We start from the raw sequence: 16,177 nt of genomic DNA, 5'->3' as shown, positions 1-16,177 counted from the left end.
AAGGCTGAGGCTTTCCACAGAAATCCCAGCTTTCCACGCTCATCTTGACCGACGGAGCCGGGAAGGTTACAGTAATACGGAGGAGCAGCCAGGGCTTGGGAGCAAGGCAGGCGGGGAAATAGTTCGGACATGCCTGGCATCCAACATGAGCCCAGATAGAGCTGTCTGCTGAGATGAAAGTTAACCACAAACACTGATGCCATAACGGATCTCGGAGTGTAAAGTCAGAGTTTAAAGTGGCCTAAAATGCTGCAGCAATATAAGGCGGTGGCTGACAGAAATGTCTTCATAACCATCTTATGAAATGGAACGGACTGCTACAGTCGTTGGTTAATTGTCTTTAGCCTACTTACATTATGTAGGCCTATGCACTGTAGCCTTGAATCAAGTAGCCTTGAATCTCCTGAATCTGGATAGAGACAAAACCTTGTCATATCTCATTCTCATTAGATCACTTATCATTTCATAGGAGTGGCATGGCACTGGAGTCACATAACATTCAGATGTAGCCTACTCATGTCAAAACAAATTGCACAATCAATGTCACATGACCTTCCAAAATTAGATTACAATATCTTCATCATAGGTCATAGCCACAAAATGACAGTTTCAATTCCAGTGCTTTACTTTACTTCAACATCCCAAGTGTTAGCCACCAATAACCATAATTTACAAATGGATGGAAAATCGACAAATGTAGGTTATGTGAGGAGAGAGAGAGAGAGAGAGAGAGAGAGAGAGAGAGAGAGAGAGAGAGAGAGAGAGAGGAAACCATGTAAGCCAGAAGGATACATTTAACCTTCTACAGCTGGCAAAGGCAGACTGTTACAGCTGTGTTGACAGCCTCTGACCTGCAGTCAAATCTCCCTTTTACTTTTAGTGGGCCTATGTTTTTAATTTACAGTAAATCCCAGGGCTGACTTTTAACAACAGCATTTAAGATCCCCATGGAAAATAAACTTGTGATACAGCAAGCCAAACATCCAATGGAAAATTAATGCACCACAGAGAACATCTTGAAATAAAAATTCTAAATACCCATAGACACTGCAATCAATTTACATAAGAGTCAGAGCTTTTCGAACCATGTTAATTATGGGTTGTCTACTGTCTTCTTGCTAGGAATAATTTATACTGTAGCTACTGTTAACTTAATGGGCCAGTCCTAGCCTACTGTAGGTCAGCTCTCATGTCAGTTTGGCGAGGAACTTATCGTCTTCACACAGAGGCGCGGTTGGGGTGGGGACAGATTTCTGCGTCACAAAGTTATGAGCATAGGACAAAAATACACAGACGTCAAGAAAGGAGGTGAGCCAACCAAGATGAATTAAAAAGTTATTTGTGTCTACTGTTTTGCTGTAGCTAGTTAGTTAAAGTATACATAGGACATTTATAGAAGATGACCAATTTTGTCGAAAATAGTTGGTACTTCTGTGTTCTATATTTTTGCCCAAATGTTAGCTAGCTAACTTTCTTAGCTAGCTAGCATTGCGTTCAACCAAGCAATGTTAGCTAACATGAGTTCTCCTTTGGAGTAGGAGTAGCTAGCTAGAATATCAATTTGCGTAGCCCTGGCTTCAATACCTCATTGTCTAAGTATTGAAGGCAGTACACCTGCAAGAGGTGTGCACAAATAAAGGATGTCTAGCTAGTAACTTCGTTAGCCTGCGAGGAGGAGGAGGAGGAGTAGCAGTAGTAGTAGTAGTAGTTAGTTAGTTAGCTATAGCAGTTATAAGCAGGTTGCATTAGCTAGCTAGCTAGTTTGCCAGTTGAATCAAGTAGTACATCAGTGTTAATTTGTGTCAATAACAAAAGCATCTTTACATTGAATGCTGCACAGACACAATTGTCTATTGATAGACATGTGACACTGTTAGTGACCTTTTGTTTTTTTCAGCGCAGGACAGGATGCCCCAGGAGGAGATGAAGAAGCCTCTAATATGGGGTGGTGCCAGCCCCAGCCCCAGACACCTCAAAACCTCAATTTCCGATCCAGGTACCCCCTTGGTTGGCATCCTGGGCACAGGTGACTTGTCCCGCTCCTTAGCCACCGGGCTGGTAGCTTCCGGGTACCGGGTGGTGGTGGGCAGCCGCAACCCCAAGCGCTGTGCCTCCCTCTTTCCCGAGGAGGCTGAGGTGACCACCCAGCACCAGGCTGCCACCCAGGCCGACCTGGTGTTCGTGGCCCTCTTCCCCGAGCACTACTCCACCCTGGCTGGGCTGAGGGAGCCGCTAGTGGGGAAGATTCTGGTGGATGTTAGTAACGGTACTAAGATCAACAGGGATAAGCAGTCCTACGCGGAGCAGCTGGCCGATATCTTCCCAGAGAGCAGTGTGGTGAAGGGCTTCAATGTGATCTCGGCCTGGAGCCTGCAGACGGGGCCACGGGACGGCAGCAGACAGGTAAGGCCTAAGTCCTCTGAACACACAACAGTGCCAGAGAAGAGACAGACAGACAGACATTACTACTCTGAATGACATTTGGACGTACAGTTTTTATATATTTTTTGCTCTAAACCGGACAATGTCTGCAGTTTATGTAATGTTAGATGTTTCACACATTCTCATCTTGCAACCATATTCTCACAGGTGTTGGTCATACGATGTCACTGTAGCTAAACGATGTGATGTAGGGTAGGCTATTGGTGAAGTATAGTGTCTCTTCAGTTGGGTTCTCCTTGGTGAAGATTCCCTTCCCTTAGCTGACACTCTTCTCTTTACTATCCAGGTGCTGATTTGCAGTGACAGCAGTAGGGCCAAGAGCGCTGTACTCCAGATCTGCCGCAGTCTAGGCTTCATCCCTGTTGACATGGGCCGCCTCTCCTCTGCCCAGGAGATAGAGAACACCCCCCTGTACCTCTTCCCTTCGTGGCGTCTCCCTTGTCTCTCCACCCTCTGCCTTTTCCTCTTCTTCTACGCCTACAACTTCCTACGTGACGTCATCCACCCTTACGCAACGGCGGGGAAGAGCGCATTCTACAAAATGCCGGTGGAGGTGGTAAACGTGACTCTCCCCTCGGTGGCCTTGGTGACCCTGGCTCTGGTCTACCTGCCGGGCCTCGTGGCTGCCTTCCTGCAGCTGTCGTGGGGCACCAAGTACAGGCGCTTCCCCAACTGGTTGGATCGCTGGCTGCAGCTTCGGAAGCAGTTGGGCCTCTGTGCCTTCCTCTGCGCAGCCCTGCATGCCGTCTATAGCCTGTGTTTGCCCATGCGCAGGTCTGCACGCTACAGTCTGCTCAATGCTGCCTTCAAACAGGTGAGAAAGCGTCATCAAACTATTTATAAATAGTGTAGCCTACATACTATAAATGAATTAGTATTGAAGTATAAATGTATGGGTCTAAACATAAGCATTAAAAACATTTCTACTCATCAGCATTTATAACGTTTTCAATATGGTAAAACATTTGTAATGGATTATGCAGATTATAGTGTAACCACCTGACCTCACAGTAAGCAACAATGTGTGTTTGCTGTGCAGGTGAAGGCAGGCCAGGAGGACTCGTGGGTAGAGGAGAAGGTGTGGAGGATGGAGCTGTATCTGTCTATAGGCATCCTGGCCTTGGGCCTGCTCTCTCTGCTGGCTATCTCCTCACTGCCCACCGTGGGCAACTCTCTCAACTGGAGGGAGTTCAGCTTCGTACAGGTCAGCACATTTGCACACACACACCTTTTCTGTGTACATGAGCAGTAAGTCAATGGAGCAGTCGAAGACTGGCAAAACACATTAACATTGTAGCCTACTGTAGAAAGACAACCTCTGAGCTATGCGTGTCAACTCTTCTTCTCGCATGCCTCGGAATTCATAAAGGGGGAACTTTACTATAATGGTTCAATTTTCCAGGGATTTGTCCTTCTTTGGAGCTTTTAGAACTTCCCCTTCATATGTATGTTAAGCTGATCTAGTCGGCGCCAGATTAGTCACATGCTGCTAGTCCCTGTGATAAAAGGCCTGGGTTCTGCTTGGCCTGTCAGAATGGCCTGTCTGCCAACAGCCCGGAGCCGCAGTAAAACATTTGAGCATTATTCTCCATCAAGATTACAGTCTTGCAGTCCCTTAAGCTTGCAGCCAGCCAGACATAATGTAGTGAGTTCAGTCCTGCTGATTCATAGTGCAGACGACAGACGGACATGGCTTTAAGTGAGTTAGGCTGGTATTAGGAACTGTTAACTTGCCCAGACTTTCTTAACAGAGCCTTGTATAATTATTGGTAAAATGAGATGCATTAAGTATAAAAGTAATAAACATGTATACTGAACAAAAGTATAAATGCAACAATCTCAACGATTTTACTGAGTATCAGTTCTTATAAGGAAAATAGTCAATTTAAATAAATAAATTAGGCCCTAATCTATGGATTTCACATGACTGGGCAGCAGTGCAGCCATGGGTGGGCCCTGGAGGGAATAGGCTCACCCACTGGGAAGCCAGGCCCAGCCAATCAGAATGAGTTTTTCCCCACAAAAGGGCTTTATTACGGACAGAAATACTCCTCAGCATACCCCCCCACCCTCCCTCTGACGATCCCGCAGGTGAAGAAGCCGGATGTGGAGGTCCTGGGCTGGTGTGGTTACATGTGGTCTGCGGTTGTGAGGCCAGTTGGATGTACTGCCAAATTCTGTAAAATTTTATTGGAGGCAGCTTATGGTAGAGAAATGAACATTCAATTATCTGGCAACAGCTCTGGTGGACATTCCTGCAGTCAGCATGCCAATTGTACACTCCCTCAAAACTTGAGACATCTCTGGCATTGTGTTGTGACAAAACTGCACATTTTAAAGTGGCCTTTTATTGTCCTCAGCACAACGTGAACCTGTGTGATGATCATGCTGTTTAATCAGCTTCTTGATATGCCACACCTGTCAAGTGGATGGATTATCTTGGCAAAGGAGAAATGCTCACTAACAGGGATGTAAACAAATTTGTGCACAAAATGTAAGAAAAATAAGCTTTTTGTGCTTGTGGAACATTTCTGGGATTTTTTATTTCAGCTCATGAAACACGGGACCAACACTTTACATGTTGCGTTTATATTTTTGTTCAGTATACTTAGGGATGGGGATGAAATGGGTGAGTCACGACAGTGAACCTTCCCGCCTGTCAAGGGTAATTATAATTCAGCTGCTCTCTGTAGTGCCCTGTACTGTGCTAATAATTAGAGGGAACACACACACAGACACACACACGCGCTGACTACAGGGGCTCATTAAGGACAAATGTTGAGCTTGTAGGTCATACTGTCCCCTTGGGCCTCTTTACTACACTCGTGAGCTAATATACTGCACATATAATATACCACTCAAGTCACCACTTCTTTTCACCTCACTAAGATGTTGAGTTATTAGGTTATGTAGAAGGTTCAAAGGTCAACAGCCAGATCCCCGGTGTTCTGTACATCTGGGTAGGCCAACCTCGTTTGCATTTACAGTCTTTCATAAAGGGGTTTGATTGGGTATGGATGGAGTATTGGGGGATTTATAAGTTCAGAAGTGTATTTTTTAAAACGTTCAATATAAAATGGGCCATCACCATCGGATCTCACGAGCTGACATTGTATTGAATAAAAAAAAACTGGATTTCAAACCAAATTAACTTGTAGTGAGTACATCTGAAGCCGGCTATCACCCAGATTCAGTTCAATTCAAATACGTTTTCTCCCCTCCAGTCCAGACTTGGCTACACCGCCCTGGTGATGGCCACCCTCCACACGCTGACCTACGGCTGGGACCGGGGCTTGGACCCGGAGCAGTATCGCTTCTACCTCCCTCCCACCTTCCTGCTGGTGCTGGCCCTGCCGCTGGCTGTGCTGCTGGGGAGGCTGGCTCTGTCCCTGCCGTGTGTGGCTCTCCGGCTGAGTCGTATCAGGAGGGGTTGGGAGAAGAGCCGAGCCATCCGCTTCACACTGCCTGAGGACGAGTGTAACGGGCCATCACAGGATGACATCAGTAATGTTTGAGAGAGATGCTTGGTTTAGTCTTACATACAGGGTTGAATGAAGGAAGCATGGAAGACACACACAGGCAAGTGGCGATGGGAGAGAAGTACTGACTGTGTCATTATAAGGGATGGAATATCACCAACAGTAGCCTTATGCATCAAAAACAATTTAGAGATTTCAATGGCCTTTGTTTTACTAGTGAACATGCTACTTGTTTGGATGCCATTTCATCTATAGCACTACTGTTTACCTTGGTATATTTATCAAGAGAAATGAACTATGGTTGTATTGCTCACTAAGCCTCCGGCACATGTACAGTTATGCATTTCGGATATGGCTATTATAGTGCTGCTTTTAAATTTGCTGCCGCTACTCCCTTTAACTAAACTGGAAACCAGACATTGTCATTGTCTTCCTACTAGTCTCTTAGCCAGTCAAATACTGGGCATCCAATGCTATCACACAAATCAAAATAAAATACATTGTACTTGTGGTAGCCTCTGTCTCAGGCTTTCACTTCAATGTGAGCGAAGCCTGGGCATCCGAGGCTGTACTTGTAGTACTGTTAGATGCCTCAGCTCTGTCCTGCTCGCGGCTGAATCTGGCTCAGCTGTCTGATTTGCCTGCCCTGACGCTAAGGTCAGTCAGAGCCAAAATGTTGCAACTCACAACAATGTCATCGGTTGTTTGGGGGTGTCATGCCTGCTTCTGCTGTGTAATCGCTTCTTACTGCTCGGAGATGTGTTTAGAAAATAGACCTTTATATTTTCTGCCTTAGATTATTGTTGCACTGTTTTTATGCGTCAATGAATGCACTATAATGTTTAGACTTTACCTGTTCAGAGTCTTTCAAAGATCAAATGTGTGTCAAAGATTGGAGAAATGTACTATCAAGTCCCAAATTGTTGCTGGCACCAAACCCAGTCGAGGATGGCTCATGTTTTGTTTCTGTGTTGAAGTTACACTGTGATATAGGTATAATTTAAATATGACATTGTATAAAATGTACTAATTTTATTGAATGATCAAACAAACCTGCTGTCATGGTGACTCAATGGTACATCTGAAATTGTAAGAGCTATTTTATATTCTCTGACTGTTACATTTTTTCTTGCGTCACTTGTGGTTCTGTTAAATGTACGAATTTCCATTGGTTTATCCACAAAATGAAATCAAAGACATGTATATTTTGATAGTGCTTATTTTCAGAATAAACACAGTATTTTCCACAACTTACCAATTCATTGTTATGTAGAAGTTCATGAATGTATTTTTATTGTCTCACTCCTTACTGACCTGGAGATAGACTGTGGACACATGCTGTCCTCTTGTGGTAGCTATAGGCTATTGCATTTGTCACCTCTCATTTCATTGCTTTCCAATGGAATTTGAGATGTCACCACCACCTACTCAAGGGTTAAAGGTAAAACAACTCCCATATGAAATCACGGAAGTGAGCATTCCCACATGTAAGGAGTAGCTGGGTCTTTTTCTGGGGAACAACATGTCTATGGTAAACAGAAACCTCGTTGTTTTTATGTGCAGTAACTAACAATCATCTGTTTAAAATGTTAGATACCTTCTAGGTGTCATGCATTTCTTTTTAAAACAGTTTTTTTTTGCAGCGAATCTATTATGACGCTACTGCAAATAGCTTCGTGTAGACACATGCATTTTAACTGATGTGTGTGGCATATAGGACTGATTTTGTCATAGGGAGAATTTTTGGGGTGTTAAGGTATTCAACTTATTTTTAAGTCGGATACAAATATTTTGCCACAATGTGGTGTGGAAGTATTTTCATCATCCGCTGATTTACATATTATTCTCAGTATATAGGGGAAATTATGTGTCTGGTTTTGTTTAACTGACCTTGTGGTACCAGAAGTCCTCACAAGGATAGTAAAACAATAACATTTTGACAAGTGGGGACTAAATACTATTTTAGGTTTAGGGTTACGGTTAGGGTTAATGTTAGGTTAAGGGTTAGATTTAGGGTTAAGGAAAATAGGATTTTGGATGGGAATCGATTCTTTGGTCCCCACAAGGAGCGCAATACAAAACTTTTTTTTCTCTTCTCGAGGCTGAATTTGAAAAGGCTGCGGATGAGGTGAGGAGGCTGACCGTACAACCTAGCTACGCTGAACTAGCAGTGGTATATGGTTTGTACAAGCAGGCGACAATTGGCAACGTCAACACGGGTGAGTCATTCTGTTCAACCTGTCCTACAGGCTGCACCTCATTCTTAAAGCCAAATCCCTGATTATTGTCTAATCTTTCTGGTACCACTTCAAGTATCAAGATAATGACATACAACGTCTTAAGTATGGCCAGGAGTTTTGGGGCACTTTGAGGCACTGTGCTTTTACCGGTATTTCCAGCATTGTCAGCTAGTGCTGCTGCAGGTAGGAAATGTTCTGTAATTGACGCAAGCTGTCTCCACTCAATCAATCCATGTCTGGTTGGCGGGGGTATCGCTTAAAGCAAGGGAGGCATAGCTCTGTGAATCTTAATCGCACAAAGCCTATTATTTGGCAGGGAATACTATTTGTACACCTCACTTTTCTCAAACTGATCCTCTAACGGACTCGGAAGTTGTAGCAAAAAAAATTGTCAATTAAGGGCAGTTAATGTGGAGAGTCAATGAAACCAACCATGAAAGTATATTTTAGTGAATTCGGTGAGTAGCCCCGAATAGGACTCGAACACGGGTCCTGCGACTGTTAAACCAACACCTTAACCGTACAGTCGTGGTCAAGTTTTGAGAATGACACAAAGTATTGGTCTTCACAAAGTTTGCAGCTTCAGTGTTTTTAGATATTTGTCAGATGTTACTATGGTATAATTACAAGCATTCCATAAGTGTCAAAGGCTTTTATTGACAATTACATTACGTTTATGCAGAGAGTCAATATTTGCAGTGTTGACCCTTCTTTTTCAAGACCTCTGCAATCCGCCCTGGCATGCTGTCAATTAACTTATGGGCCACATCCTGACTGATGGCAGCCCATTCTTGCATAATCAATGCTTGGAGTTTGTCAGAATTTGTGGGTTATTGTTTGTCCACCCGCCTCTTGAGGATCGACCACAAGTTCTCAATGGGATTAAGGTCTGGGGAGTTTCCTGGCCATGGACCCAAAATGTTGATGTTTTGTTCCCCGAGCCACTTAGTTATAACTTTTGCCTTATGGCAAGGTGCTCCATCATGCTTGAAAAGGCATTGGTCGTCACCAAACTGTTCTTGGATGGTTGGGAGAAGTTGCTCTCGGAGGATGTGTTGGTACCATTCTTTATTCATGTTTTTAGGCAAAATTGTGAGTGAACCCACTCCCTTGGCTGAGAAGCAACCCCACACATGAATGGTCTCAGGATGCTTTACTGTTGGCATGACACAGGACTGATGGTAGCGCTCACCTTGTCTTCTCCGGACAAGCTTTTTTCCGGATGCCCCAAACAATCGGAAAGGGGATTCATCAGAGAAAACGACTTTACCCCAGTCCTCAGCAGTCCAATCCCTGTACCTTTTGCAGAATATCAGTCTGTCCCTAATGTTTTTCCTGGAGAGAAGTGGCCTCCTCTCTGCCCTTCTTGACACCAGGCCATCCTCCAAAAGTCTTCGCCTCACTGTGCGTGAAGATGCACTCACACCTGCCTGCTGCCATTCCTGAGCAAGTTCTGCACTGGTGGTGCCCCGATCCCGCAGCTAAATCAACTTTAGGAGACGGTCCTGGCGCTTGCTGGACTTTCTTGGGTGCCCTGAAGCCTTCATTGATGATCTGATAAATGGTTGATTTAGGTGCAATCTTACTAGTAGCAATGTCCTTGCCTGTGAAGCCCTTTTTGTGCAAAGCAATGATGATGGCACGTGTTTCCTTGCAGGTAACCATGGTTAACAGAGGAAGAACAATGATTTCAAGCACCAACCTCCTTTTAAAGCTTCCAGTCTGTTATTCTAACTCAATCAGCATGACAGAGTGATCTCCAGCCTTGTCCTCGTCAACACTCTCACCTGTGTTAACAAGAGAATAACTGACATGATGTCAGCTGGTCCTCTTGTGGCAGGGCTGAAATGCAGTGGAAATTTTTTATTGGGGGATTAAGTTCATTTTCATGGCAATTAATTAATTATTTGCAATTAATTGCAATTCATCTGATCACTCTTCATAACATTCTGGAGTATATGCAAATTGGCATTATAAAAACTGAGGCAGCAGACTTTGTGAAAATTAATATTTGTGTCATTCTAAACTTTTGACCACGACTGTACACCAAGAGGTTCGGACCTCTTGGCGTAACGGTTCATGTGTTGGCTTGACAGTCACTGGACACAGGTTCAAGTCCCGGTTGGGGCTACCCCCCAAGTTTTCTACAACATACAGTACATCCATGGTTGGTTTCATTGACTCTCCCCTTAAACTGCCCCTAATTTACCCTTTTTTAGCTACAACTTTGGACTCCGTTGGAGAGGATCAGTTTGAGTAAAGTGAGGTTTAGAATCACTGATCTACAAATGGTATTCCTTGCCAAATATTAGATTTTGTGCGATTTAAGATTAGCAGAGCTACTCATCCCCTGGCTTAGGCAATCCCCCTGCCAAACACACACGCACAACTGGATATGGATTGATTGGAGACAGCTTGTGTCAATTCCAGAACATTTCCTACCTGCTGCAGCGCTAGTGGATGATGCAGGTAATACCAATAAAAGTAGTGTCTCAGTGCCCCAAAACCCCTGGTCCTACTTATAAACAGGTATCAGCCTATAGTGTCTTATTACAAGGCATATATATATATATATATATGTGTATATAACAGTTGAAGTCGGAAGTTTACATACACTTAGGTTGGAGTCGTTAACTTGTTTTTCCACCACTCCACACATTTCTTGTTAACAGAATATAGTTTTGGCAAGTCGGTTAGGACATCTACTTTGTGCATGACACAAGTCATTTTTCCAACAATAGTTTACAGACAGATTATTTCACTTATAATTTACTGTATCACAATTCCAGTGGGTCAGAAGTTTACATACACTAAGTTCACTGTGCCTTTTAAACAGCTTGGAAAATTCCAGAAAATGATGTCTTGGCTTTAGAAGCTTCTGATAGGATAATTGACATCATTTGAGTCAATTGGAGGTGTACCTGTGGATGTATTTCAAGGCCTACCTTCAAACTCAGTGCCTCTTTGCTTGACATCATGGGAAAATCAAAAGAAATCAGCCAAGACCTCAGGAAAAAAAATAGTAGACCTCCACAAGTCTGGTTCATCCTTGGGAGCAATTTCCAAATGCCTGAAGGTACCACGTTCATCTGTACAAACAATAGTACGCAGTATAAACACCATGGGACCACGCAGCCGTCATACCGCTCAGGAAGGAGACGCGTTCTGTCTCCAAGAGATTAAGGTACTTTGGTGCGAAAAGTGCAAATCAATCCCAGAACAACAGCAACAGACCTTGTGAAGATGCTGGAGGAAACGGGTACAAAATTATCTATATCCACAGTGAAACTAGTCCTATATCGACATAACCTGAAAGGCTGCTCAGCAAGGAAGAAGCCACTGCTCCAAAACCACCATAAAAAAGCCAGACTACGGTTTGCAACTGCACATGGGGATAAAGATCGTACTTTTTGTAGAAATGTCCTCTGGTCTGATGAAACAAAAATAGAACTGTTTGGACATAATGACCATCGTTATGTTTTGAGGAAAAAGGGGAACGCTTGCAAGCCGAAGAACACCATCCCAACCGTGAAGCACGGGGGTGGCAGCATCATGCTGTGGGGGTGCTTTGCTGCAGGAGGGACTCGTGCACTTCACAAAATAGATGGCATCATGAGGAAGGAACATTATGTGGATATATTGAAGCAACATCTCAAGACATCAGTCAGGAAGTTAAAGCTTGGTTGCAAATGGGTCTTCCAAATGGACAATGACCCCAAGCATACTTCCAAAGTTGTGGCAAAATGGCTTAAGGACAACAAAGTCAAGGTATTGGAGTGGCCATCACAAAGCCCTGACCTCAATCCTATAGAACATTTGTGGGCAGAACTGAAAAAGCGTGTGCGAGTAAGGAGGCCTACAAACCTGACTCAGTTACACCAGCTCTGTCAGGAGGAATGGGCCAAAATTCACCCAACTTATTGTGGGAAGCTTGTGGAAGGCTACCCGAAATGTTTGACCCAAGTTAAACAATTTAAAGGCAATGCTACCAAATACACTCAATTAGTATGTAAAACTTCTGACCCACTAGGAATGTGATGAAAGAAATAAAAGCTGAAATAAATCATACTCTCTACTATTATTTTGACATTTCACATTCTTAAAATAAGACGGGGAATTTTTACTAGGATTAAATGTCAGGAATTGTGAAAAACTGAGTTTAAATGTATTTGGCTAAGATGTATGTAAGCTTCCGACTTCAACTGTATATATAATTATTTGTTATTTTTTTGTTGTATTTTACCCCCTTTTTCGATCTTCTCATCGCTGCAACTCCCCAACGGGCTCGGGAGGCGAAGGTCCAGTCATGCGTCCTTTGAAACATGACCCGCCAAACCGCGCTTCTTACACCCACCTGCTTAACCCGGAAGCCAGCCGCACCAATGTGTCGTAGGAAACACTGTTCAACTGACTTCCGAGGTCAGCCTGCAGGCGTCCGGTGTGCCACAAGGAGTCGCTAGAGCGCGATGAGCCAAGTAAAGCCTCACCGGCCAAACCCTCACCTAACCCGGACGACGTTGAGCCAATAGTGCGCCGCCAAATGGGACTCCCGATCACGGCCAGTTGTGACACAGCCTGGGATCGAACCCGGGTCTGTAGTTACAATTTTAAAGGCAATGCGCCTTAGACCACTGCGCCACTCGTGAGACCAAGGCTTATAATTTTGTCTCTATATCCATTTCTCAAGAGTTAAATGTCTTGACTTATCAATTGTTTAGCTGCCTTTTTGTCTGTAAGTAAACCATTCAGGGACGGACATTTAGGCCGGTGACCTGAACATGCTCTGATGTTGCCCCGTTGGGCAGGTGATTTAAAAAGTGAATACTTCCAGTAGGCCTAGCCTAAAACTGATCTTTGTGAAAGACAGACGATGTTTGGCAGTCGGGCAAGTTGAGCCTGCTCTGAGAACAACCAAAATACAAAGAATTCCAGTTCTTCTTTTTCAGATTCCTCCCCTGTGTATGTGAAAGGCAGGCAATATATGGCACTATTGCGTGTAAAATATACTGAACAAAAAAATATAAATGCAACATGTAAAGTGTTGGTCCCATGTTTCAAAAGCTGAAAAATATCCCAGAAATGTTCCATATGCACAAAAAGCTTATTTCTCTCATTGTGTGTACACATTTGTTTACATCCCTGTTGGTGAGCATTTCTCCTTTGCCAAGATAATATATCCACCTGACAGGTGTGGCATATCAATAAGCTGAATAAACAGCATGATCATTACCTAGGTTCACCTTGTGCTGGGGACAATAAAAGGCCACTCTAAAATGTCCCTCAAGTTGAGGGTGTGTGCAATTTGCATGCTGACTGCAGGAATGTCCACCAGAGCTGTTGCCAGAACTGAACGTTTTAGAGAATTTGGCAGTACGTCCAACTGGCCTCACAACCGCAGACCACGTGTAACCATGCCAGCCCAGGACCTCCACATCTGGCATCTTCACCTGCAGCATGGTCTGAGACAAGCCACCCGGACAGCTGATGAAACTGTGGGTATGCACAACTGAAGAATTTCTGCACAAACTGTCAGAAACCATCTCAGGGAATGTCATCTGTGTGCTCATTGTCCTCAACAGGATCTTGACCTGACTGCAGTTCGACGTTATAATGGACTTCAGTGGGCAAATGCTCACCTTCGATGGCCACTGGCACACTGGAGAAGTATGCTCTTCATGGATGAGTTCTGGTTTCAACTGTACTGGGCAGATGGCAGACAGCGTGTATGATGTCATGTGGGTGAGCGATTTGCTGATCTTAACGTTGTGAATAGAGTGCCCCATGGTGGCTGTGGGGTTATGGTAGTGCAGGCAGAAGTTATGGACAACGTACACAGTTGCATTTTATTGATGTCAATTTGAATGCACAGAGATACAGTGACGATACCCTGAGGCCCATTGTTGTGCCATTCATCCGTCACCATCACCTCATGTTTCAGTATGATAATGCACGGCCCGATGTCGCAAGGATCTGTACACCATTCCTGGAAGCTGAAAATGTCCCAGTTCTTCGATGGCCTGCATACCTAGACATGTCAACCATTGAACATGTTTGGGATGCTCTGGATTGATGTTTCCGACAGCGTGTTCCAGTTCCCGCCAATATCCAGCAACTTCACACAGCCATCGAAGAGGAGTGAGACAACATTCCACAGGCCACAATCAACAGCCTGATCAACTCAATGCGAAGATGTCGGGCTGCATGAGGCAAATCTGTATTCCCAGTCATGTGAGATCCATAGATTAGGGCCTAATGTATTTATTTATATGAACTGTAAAATTGTTGCATGTTGCGTTTTATATTTTGGTTCAGTGTAGTTTATTTTTACATTATCGGGAAAGCGATCATAATCTTCGGGTAACCAAAAAATAATCCTGACTTACCCGATGGGCAAGTGTATTCAGACTTTGTCAATACCTGCCAGTTAAAGTAATATTTTTGTTGATGTAAGAGTAACTTTGAAAATGTATGTGTTGTGTCCACAGAGCGTCCGGGAATATTTGACTTCCAAGGAGTGGCGCAGTGGTCTAAGGCACTGCATCGCAGTGCTAACTGTGCCACTAGAGATCCTGGTTCGAATCCAGGCTCTGTCGCAGCCGGCCGCGACCGGGAGACTCATGGGCGGCGCACAATTGGCCCAGCGTCGTCCAGGGTAGGGGAGGGAATGGCCGGTAGGGATGTAGCTCAGTTGATAGAGCATGGCGTTTGCAACGCCAGGGTTGTGGGTTTGATTCCCACGGGGGGCCAGTATAAAAAAATAAAAATGTATTCACTAACTGTAAGTCGCTCTGGATAAGAGCGTCTGCTAAATGACTAAAATGTAATGTAAAATGTAAGGAAAATCTAAATGGGATGGTTGGAAAGCACAGGAAGGTAAGTATTTTGGACAATGTATTATTCTGCCTTTCCACTCTCTCTGTTTTGAATGTAACACAAATCTTCAATGTGTCCTGTTTCTATTTTCAATCCAATAGGAAAGTCCAAAGAAGATGCCATAAAAGAATATATTGCCTTTGTGGAAGAAATGAAAGCAAAGTATCCAATGTAGAGGTTATCTTTAGGACATTAGTGCACATATTTTTCTAAGAACCATTTTATAATAAAGCAATAAGGCACGAGGGGGTGTGGTATATGGCCAATATACCACGGTTAAGGGCTGTATCAAGGCACTCTGCTTTGCGTCGTGCGTGCCTAAGAACAGCCCTTAGCCATGGTATATTGACCATCTACCACAAATCCCAGAGGTGCCTTATTGCTATTATAAACTGGTTACCAATGTCATTAGAACAGTAAAAATAAATGTTTTGTCATACCCGTGGTATAAGGTCTGATATACCACGGCTGTCAGCCAAATCCGCATTCAGGGCTTGAACCATCCAGTTTATAATAAATTACCATGAGCAAGAAGAAAGGGGACCAAATCTGACATTTTACATGGGTGAAGTGTTGAGACAACCAAGATGACCGTTTGTTAGACAACTCACCAGCAATTTGTTATCCTCTTGAAAAAGTGCAGCCTTTTGATCTGGGTATTTATTTCAGAAAATGTCAAATTGTGAGAAAATACAGTACATTGATGCAAAAGAACAGTAAATTATGTTTCTTAAAAGATCTGTCTTTGAAGTATAATAAAAAGTGAGAATTTTCAATCATGTCGATACATTCTCTGGACAAGAGGCTGGCCATAACCAGACCCCTTTCCAGGATTTATCTTTCACATGTTGATGATGAAGAGCTGAGGCCTACTTCTTGTTTTTGAATATCTTCCTGTTTCTTAGGATTTCCACTGAACCCCAAATGTCCTAGATCTTCAGGCCTGGTCCATAGTCGTAGAAATGTTGCTTGAGCTTGAGGGAATGACACAAAATAACAGTGCTGTTTCCCATGCAATGTCCAAGTCTTCAAGAGTGGCCAAGTGATTCTGTGGACCATTCCTCAAGTTAAATAAAGTTATGTAACTTAAGTACCCTTAATGTCTTGAGAGAGTCCCTCTGTATGAGTGTTTTTATCTGGCAT

General features: G+C 43.7%; 1 protein-coding gene and 1 long non-coding RNA gene across 3 annotated transcripts; both read left to right on the top strand.

The window, feature by feature from the left end:
• Window positions 1-1,237: 1,237 nt before the first annotated feature.
• On the top strand, window positions 1,238-7,175 carry LOC311112272 (metalloreductase STEAP3-like). Of its 2 annotated transcripts, none has more exons than XM_084155325.1 (5): window positions 1,238-1,308; window positions 1,903-2,403; window positions 2,729-3,256; window positions 3,482-3,646; window positions 5,667-7,175. In XM_084155325.1, exons 2-5 carry the CDS (start codon window positions 1,909-1,911, stop codon window positions 5,955-5,957), a joined length of 1,479 nt encoding a protein of 492 aa, XP_084011451.1. In that variant the 5' UTR covers window positions 1,238-1,308; window positions 1,903-1,908; the 3' UTR covers window positions 5,958-7,175. The 2 variants fall into 2 exon arrangements, with proteins under 2 accessions (XP_084011451.1, XP_084011450.1); XM_084155324.1 differs by having other exon boundaries at window positions 1,250-1,308; window positions 1,898-2,403.
• A 201-nt stretch (window positions 7,176-7,376) lies between these two features.
• Window positions 7,377-16,127, top strand: LOC311112274. The gene is made up of 5 exons (XR_014610854.1): window positions 7,377-7,452; window positions 8,023-8,140; window positions 14,647-14,675; window positions 14,999-15,034; window positions 15,136-16,127. It is a non-coding gene; the product is annotated as an uncharacterized lncRNA (long non-coding RNA).
• The last annotated feature ends 50 nt before the right edge of the window (window positions 16,128-16,177 follow it).

This window comes from Coregonus lavaretus (genome assembly GCF_964263955.1).
Source record: "Coregonus lavaretus genome assembly, chromosome: 38".
Classification (NCBI taxonomy): Eukaryota; Metazoa; Chordata; class Actinopteri; order Salmoniformes; family Salmonidae; genus Coregonus; species Coregonus lavaretus.
The sequence above is the reverse complement of the archived record's forward strand: the minus strand, read 5'-3'. Positions and strand labels throughout refer to the sequence as shown.